General features: G+C 40.1%; 1 protein-coding gene across 3 annotated transcripts; it reads left to right on the top strand.

The window, feature by feature from the left end:
• The first annotated feature begins 1803 nt into the window (after window positions 1–1803).
• LOC117372894 (NLR family CARD domain-containing protein 3-like) lies at window positions 1804–8102 on the top strand. 3 transcript variants are annotated; one of them, XM_055222294.1, is made up of 10 exons: window positions 1804–1877; window positions 2276–2346; window positions 3136–3240; window positions 3665–3803; window positions 3876–4068; window positions 4176–5949; window positions 6028–6201; window positions 6307–6480; window positions 6549–6595; window positions 6686–8102. In XM_055222294.1, exons 2-10 carry the CDS (start codon window positions 2300–2302, stop codon window positions 7219–7221), a joined length of 3189 nt encoding a protein of 1062 aa, XP_055078269.1. In that variant the 5' UTR covers window positions 1804–1877; window positions 2276–2299; the 3' UTR covers window positions 7222–8102. The 3 variants fall into 3 exon arrangements, with proteins under 3 accessions (XP_055078269.1, XP_055078268.1, XP_033824664.2); XM_055222293.1 differs by having other exon boundaries at window positions 1849–1909; XM_033968773.2 differs by lacking the exon at window positions 1804–1877 and adding an exon at window positions 2088–2206 and having other exon boundaries at window positions 6686–8082.
• Window positions 8103–8107: the final 5 nt, after the last annotated feature.

Here is an 8107-nt window from a genome sequence, read left to right as displayed (position 1 = left end):
AGATAAAGAAATAGGGTTTTCTACATAACCTGTGATTATGAATATAAGGCATTCTAAAATACACTTTGACTATTCTTTCATTATTCCACATCTAATAGCCTGTTCCAGTCCACAGTGCTGCCAGTGCATATTATCGATAAGCAGACCATAAAGACCACTCCAGCAGCAGACGGCACTGTCCCAGCCTCTGTGGGTTCTGTCAATAGGAGAGTAGTGCTCTACCAAATGTGTTCTCTGAATTCAACATTGATTATTCTAGGGTCAAGTGGGTCTTATGGTCTCTTTTACTCTGCTTTGATACCTGCACTGATCACAGACATTTTAACCTGTTACTGCATTTTTTGTTCTCCTAATAAAACAGCTTAATATGTGGTATGTTGACCAATCATTGAATAGAAACTTAAGAAAGTATCCTGAGTGGTGAATATAAACTGTCCAATGTAGGCAAGGAAAGGCAAGTTTACTTGTATAGCACAATTTGTATACAAAGTAATTCAAAGTGCTTTACAGAATAATAAAGATATTAAAATCATAATACAAACAAAGCAAAACATAAATAATCAGGAAGACTGTTCCAGGTTTTAACTGCTTAATACTGAAACACTGATTCCCCATGTTTAGTCTTGACTCTGGGCACCAGCAGGAGGCCAGTCCCTGAAGTCCTCAGAGTGTGAGATGGTTCATATGGCACATGTCGGTGATGTACTTTGGTGCTAGGCTCAATTTTAATTATTAAAAATGAATAATGATTTGCAACATGCATTGCTTTACTTCACTTATTTGTTTGTTGATAGTATAGAATTAACTATTAAAGTGTATTAGACTACTACAGTGGTTCCCAAAGTGGGGTCTGGGGACCCCTGGGAGGCCTCAGATGCATTCCTGCAGGGAGGTCCCCAAAGGTTATCCATAGAACAAGCAAGAAAGAAACTTGCCTTTTACATCAAATTTACATAAAATATTTATTTATGCTTCTTTGTATTAGTATTAAGGCTACAGCAATGCATAGAAATAGAATGTAAAACATTACATATTATTTCATATGTAGTGCAAAATATTATTTGAGGGGCCCTGTGTGATCTTCGAATCGATGGGGGGCCGTGGCACAACAGACTTTGGGAATGGCTGGATTAGAGAATTAACCGGACTCTGAGTGACCCCTGGTGGAATGAGAAAGAACTAGGACCATAAAAACACAGACGACAACCTTATATTTTTACACATATGGTTATCCACTAAATGTGGAAAAATTAGGATTCATTTGAAAACTTTCTAAATAATTAGTAGAGGAAAATGTCTTTATCCACGCTGGACCCCACCTCTGAGGTCTCTGCTCTGAGCACATGAGTTCTCTGAGAATGATGACCCCAATCAGCGTATCCAGGCCAATGTTTTTCCTCCTCTCTCCTAGTGTAAAAACACAAGGAGACTATTGGCTTAATATAGTCCACCCATCATCTTTTGACCTATGCTTTTGCCCACAACCAAGAATAGAACAAGACATTTCTTCTGTAAAATAATAATAATAAAAAACAACAACAGCAACAAAAAACAAACAAACAAGGAAACCCAAAGTAGTTTTACCAAGTTTAATAAATAAATCTGACATAAAAGCCTATGGTACACCAGCCTGTGTCAGATAATCTTTTATGTCATCGCAAAAACAACACTTTTTGAGAAGTTGTTTTAAAATATGTGTAAAATATGTACATTATGTATTTTTAGGTCATCTCTAGTCAGCGTCACTCCTCAAATGCTCAGTCAGATCGAAAGTGAAACTTCTTTTGCTCCTCGCACCGCCCACTCATGCCAGCTCACTGTCTGTGCGCCCTGCGTCTGTTCTTATCCAGTCTGACGCACCAGACGACAGCTTTAAGGTAAAGTCTCGTAAATTGAATAGGCCTGACGGGTAAGTTGTCTTCTACACAGAGTTCTTCAGGTTTAGGTGATAGTCTAAGCGGGTTACAGCCACAGAAAAAAAGAAAACAATAAGGCTACACGTTTAACGTATCGTGGTTTGACAGGTATAATATGAGCTCCTTTTAGATCACACTATTCTGAAATGTGTATTCTTTCGCATTTAGGTGAGCTCGTTCGCTATCAGACAGATTTACTGGAAGGCTGCACCTTTTACTGTAGACTGGTAATTTTTCACAACAAATACCTTGCGTCAACTGGATCATGCACCAACACGCGTTACTTCAGGGTAGCCTAGTTATTTTTTGTTTGTTTGTTTTGTGAGAAAATAGTTTTTAAAATTCTAAATGTTCTGTAGCTGTAGGATTTGACGTGGACTAACATGGAACAAGACACAGAAGAAACAGACAATTCCCAGCTCCCAAAGAGGTGAGTATGAAAGAATCCAGCTCAAACAAAGAGCTTAAAAGCATTTTTAATACTTGCTTAATATCTTTGCATTGTCATTTCATGACGAAAGGGGTGAAAAAGATCCTCTATCAAAATGTATTTCATGAAGATCATGTAGACACATATTTACTGTCTTTATAAGGTAACTAAAGCCTCCTGCTGCCCCTGAAAGTTTACACTTTAATGTAATTAGCTAAACCAGATATCTTTTAAAAGATAGTCTATCTTTGAGCATGTATCAAATGATTGTGATGCTGTATCAAAGAATTGCTCTATCATGATATCACCAAAATAGATTTTATCCTCATATTGCCCAGTCCTATTTGACAGCACAGTACAGCACAAGTAATCCATGTGTACTGCACAGTAAATCAAAAAGTAATTCACCCCACATTCTTTAGTATACATGACTGAGAACTTGCTCTATGTTGTTTAAATGGGAATACATTTGCTGAGTTGATTTTATCTTAGTGTAGGAATCTGCAGGCAGAAATTATGAACCTACTGGTTAGACTAGTTAGACTTTAAAGAATCTCTTTATATGTCATTTTTAGTGCCCAGTTCTGCTGTTGTAAAATATTGCGTAAAATGAACTTTTACCATGAAAGTGTCCCCTCATCATAAACATACTCGTAGTTGTATCTTGGTTAATGTTTGAGCTTGTATTGTCCTGCATTTGAGGTATGAGTTCACCAAAACCCACTGTGGGCCCCAGCCCTAATTTATGTCTTCTATATGTAACCCCAATGTACTAACTTTTTCACACAGTGAGATAAAGAAGCGTGAGTCCAGCTGTGTATCCTGTAGCGATGAATCCATGTACCTCCCAATGACTTTCCAAAAAGTTCAGGCCAAACCGCTGGAAAAACATGGGTGAGTGTTGTAAATATGGTAGATAATGAATGACTCTTGTAAGGAAGGATTAACAGCCTATTAGCCTGGGTCATTATAAATACTTGACATATATAATGCAGATAACGTCCAAGACAAATAGAAAAACAGGCATAACTGGACACAGCTTGAAGCTTTGACCTCAAGTGCGTAATAATCTTGTGTGATGTATGTTCTGCTCTGCACTTGCTGTATGCAGAGCCTTTTAAAAAGATTTGGAAAGATTTATTATACAGTAGGCTGTAATCACACATACAGTTTGAGGCTGACGTTTACAATATTTCTACTGTTTACCATTTAATTGGCCTGTATTGGCAATAAATCCCTTGCAGTTGGAAGATTTAAGTTATTCTTTCACTTTTGCAACTTTGTTTTTTCTAATTGTACTTCTTTTACATTTCGACAGTAACCCTGACTGCATGTCTGTGAAGAGTAATGAATCCATGAATGCACCGATTACATTTAAAAACGAGGACAATAAATCTGAGTCACTTGTTGCAGACAAAGAGCCAAACCTGTGTGATGATGTGGACTCAGTTTTCATTGTGAGCACATAAAGTCACTTGATTTACACAGTGCTATACAACTCAGTTTACCTGTAATGTTTCCTGTTACAGGCACTGGAGAACAGCATTATGGATTTGGTTAAAACAGAGTTGAAGAAGATAAAAAATATTGCCAGATGTGATTCCCCTGAATGTTTGGGAAATTTAAAAGAGGAAGATGAGAACAGCAAAGCATTTTTAAAAATAGCACTTAATCTTTTGAAACAACTGAAACAAGAAAAACTGGCTGATCATTTACAGAAAGGTAAGTACTCCTGAACTAATAATGATAAGATTGAGTGATGACTGTTAATGTCTGCTAATAATATTTGTAATCTATTTTCAATAATAGTAATGTATCTGTAATAACAGTTTATGCAGCGACACCTGCGGAAATCTGTCAGCGCAAACTAAAGTCAAAGCTGCAACAAAGATTTGAGTGTGTATTTGAGGGCATCGCTAAAGCTGGAAACCGAACACTTCTGAACCAGATCTATACAGAGCTTTACATCACTGAAGGAGAGGTCACTGATGTCAACAAGGAGCATGAAATCAGACAAATTGAAGCTGGACTCAGGCGGTCAAATGTACAAGAGAAAACCATCACATGTGAAGACATTTTCAAAGGACTGATCGACAGAGATGAACCAATCAGAACTGTGTTGACCAAAGGAGTGGCTGGCATTGGCAAAACAGTGCTCACACAAAAGTTCAGTCTTGACTGGGCTGAGGGCAAAGCCAACCAAGATATTGAGTTTATGTTTCCGTTCACATTCAGAGAACTCAACACTGTGAAAGACAAGAAGTTCAGCTTAGTGGACCTGATACATCATTTCTTTGCTGAAACTAAAGAAGCAGACATACTGTGCAGCTTTGAGGACTTCCAGATTGTGTTCATCTTTGATGGTCTGGACGAGTGTCGGCTCCCTCTGAATTTCAGTAAGAACGAGAGTGTGTCTGAAGCAACACAATCCACAACACTGGACGTTCTGTTGACAAACCTCATCAAAGGGGACCTTCTCCCTTCCGCCTGTGTCTGGATCACCACGCGACCTGCAGGAGCAAATCAGATCCCTGCTGAGTGCATCGACATGGTAACAGAGATCAGAGGCTTCCGCGATGCTCAGAAGGAACAATACTTTAGGAAGAGATTTAAACATAAGAAGCAAGCCTATCAGATCATCTCTCACATAAAGAAGTCCCGCACACTCCACATCATGTGCCACATCCCAGTCTTCTGCTGGATTGCGGCCACAGTTTTGGAGTATATGCTGAGGACCAGTGAGGGAGGAGAGCTGCCCAGGACTCTGACTGACATGTACATCCACTTCCTGGTGGTCCAGGCCAAAGTTAAGAAGGACAAGTATCATGAGGCCAGCGAGTGCCACTGGAACCAGGAGACCATCCAGATGATCCAGGCATTAGGAAAACTGGCTTTTGAGCAGCTGCTGAAGGGAAACCTGATTTTCTATGACTCTGACCTGACCGAGTGTGGCATCGACATGAAGGCAGCCTCCACCTACTCTGGTGTCTTCACCCAGATCTTCAAAGAAGAGAGAGGCCTGTACCAGGAGCAGGTCTTCTGCTTCATTCATTTGAGCATTCAGGAGTTTCTGGCTGCTCTTCATGTCCATGTGACCTTCACCAACACTGGACTCAATCTGCTCTCATCAGAGCACAGCTCAGAAGCTAAGCTGTACCAGTCTGCTGTGGACGCAGCCTTACAGAGTCCAAATGGACACTTTGACCTGTTCCTCCGCTTCCTCATGGGCCTGTCCTTGTCCACCAATCAGAGTCTACTACAGGGTCTGATATCTCCTAAAGGCAGCAGCACAGAGACAAGCCAGAAAACAGCAGAGTACATCAAGCAGCTGATAAATGAGAGTGTCTCTGTGGAGAGAAGCATCAACCTGTTCCACTGTCTGAATGAACTGAAGGAGCACTCTCTGCAGCAACAGATTCAGGCTTATGTGAGCTCAGGAGGGCTGTGCTCACAGACTCTGAGCCCAGCGCAGTGGTGCGCTCTGGTTTTCATCTTACTGTCCTCTGAGCAAGATCTGGAGCTGTTTGAGTTGCACAAGTACTCCGCATCTGAGGAGGCTCTGTTCAGACTGCTACCTGTGATCAAAATGTCGAGCAAAGCTGTGTGAGTAACTCTTTTAACTGGTTTAGTTTAATACCACTATTGAGTATTTTCATGAAGTAGCTGTTGTTTCTGTTGCAGTCTGAGCGTGTGTAACTTAACAGAGAAAAGCTGTGAAGCTTTGGCTTCTGTTCTCAGCTCCCAGTCATCCAATCTCATAGAGTTGGACCTGAGCAACAATGACCTGAAGGATGAAGGAGCCATGGTTTTGTCTAAGGGACTAGCCAGTCCACACTGCAGACTGGAGACTCTCAGGTCATGAACCAATTTAATTTATATACTTCTATTAAGTGGAAGTTGATTATCATTTTATTGTATATGTAAAAGCACTATAAATGGGTTTGATATTTGTTTTTTCAGGTTATCTGGGTGTCTGTTGACAGATGAAGGAGGTTGTGCAATTGGCTCAGCTTTGAATTTGAACCCTTCTCATCTGAGAACATTGGATTTGAGCTACAACAATATAGGAGAACCAGGACTGAAAACAGTGGCTGCTGCTTTAGAGAATCCACAGTGGAGGCTAAGCACTGTTAGGTATGAATCTGTGCCAAATAGTTCAGGATGTAAAATATCTTCAACATTAACACATGTCCATGTTTCAGGGTGCAACCTCTTGGAGCCCATTTCTTAAAACCTGGCCTTAAGAAATGTATGTATTTGTTGGCCCTCATTGAAAAGATCATTGCTTCCGCAGGCATATTTAACTTTAAAAGATTAGTGAAATTTATTTTTTTCATAGACGCTTGTGACGTGCCATATGACGAAAACACAGCCCACCGCAATCTCAAAATCTCAGGAGACAAAATGACTGTGACTCGTGTTCAAGATAAGCAGCCATTTCCAAATCATCCCAACCGGTTCGTCAGCTGGCCCCAGGTGTTGTGCCGCACTGGTTTGATGGGGCGCTCTTACTGGGAGGTGGAGTGGAGTGGCAAAGTAGATGTAGCAGTGAGTTATAGTGGCATTAAGAGGAGGGGGGACAGTGGAGATGGTTTGTTTGGAGAGAACAGTCTGTCTTGGAGCCTGAGATGCACTGATGGACAGTTCTCAGTTTGTCATAACCAACAAAGACACTTCCTTTCTCAAGTTTCCTCAGGCTCTGGGAGAATAGGTGTATTTGTGGATTATCCTGCTGGCTCCCTCTCCTATTACAATATCTTAATGGACAAACTAGTTCACATTTACACCTTCAAAACTACTTTCACTGATTCGCTGTTTCCTGGTTTTGCCTTCTGTCACAGTGACTCCTTTGTCAGCTTGTTGCCTGAGGCATAAAGATCATATTTTGAGTTTACAGCAGAGATGTCCAAATGTGCCCCTTAGCCTTCAAACTTCTTGCTGAATTGGCCAAAATGATCATAAATAGTGTACTTTACTGCAAAAGCAAAACAAGACCATAAAAACAAAAATTTGGGTGTGAGATAGATCTCACATTAAACATCCATGATTTAGCCTCTGCATGATGTTTCATTTGAATCATTCACTTTATTTGATTGTTGTAGAAAAAATTGCCAAGAGAGCCCGAGCGATGGAAGAAGAGGCATGAGGCTGTGATCAATATGGGACTGAGAACGTGTAGACATGACCCTTCAAGACTTTGTGATAGTATTGTCCATTCCAGTCTAGTGCAGTCCAGTCTGCCTATGCTTCTGGTATAGGGAATATTATATCTCTGATGACGTAGGCGAAGATATCAAGGACTGGGATGGCATTGAGTGCCTCGGTACAGCACAGCAGCTCAATTTCTGACCACCAGTCTGTTGACCTGCACGATGTTCTTATCCAGTCCTTGATGAAAATGTTTATCAGGTTTAGAGTTATCTTACACAGTGCATTTTAGTGTGTTTTGTACAAGAATTTATACATTGTCACTTTATTATAAAAAAAAGTAAAAAAGCAAGCACGTAAGAGAACCTTTATTTGTTCCACAATGAGAAAATTCCATTAAAAGCAATAACGTTAATGGTAAACACTATATTCTTACAACACTCCTATTTTGAATTAAAGTATGTATAATTGCCCTAAATAACATTAGAAAATGGCCTTTAGACCTATCTGTTTACGATGGTTTGCATTGTTACTGTACTGTATCACTTAGCCTCACTGCACCAACCCTTAATTATCTTGAATAATAAACAATATGAAATATGCAATCTATTTC

This window comes from Periophthalmus magnuspinnatus, chromosome 6, assembly GCF_009829125.3.
Source record: "Periophthalmus magnuspinnatus isolate fPerMag1 chromosome 6, fPerMag1.2.pri, whole genome shotgun sequence".
In the NCBI taxonomy this organism is placed as follows: domain Eukaryota; kingdom Metazoa; phylum Chordata; class Actinopteri; order Gobiiformes; family Gobiidae; genus Periophthalmus; species Periophthalmus magnuspinnatus.
Note: the sequence above shows the minus strand (reverse complement) of the source record. Positions and strands in the feature narration are given on the sequence as shown.

Coding starts and splice junctions, on each gene's coding strand:
- LOC117372894 (XM_055222294.1), top strand. CDS start 2,300: ATGGAACAAGACACAGAAGAAACAGACAATTCCCAGCTCCCAAAGAG. Junction 2,347..3,135: donor AATTCCCAGCTCCCAAAGAG/GTGAGTATGAAA, acceptor TTTTTCACACAG/TGAGATAAAGAAGCGTGAGT. Junction 4,069..4,175: donor GGCTGATCATTTACAGAAAG/GTAAGTACTCCT, acceptor CTGTAATAACAG/TTTATGCAGCGACACCTGCG.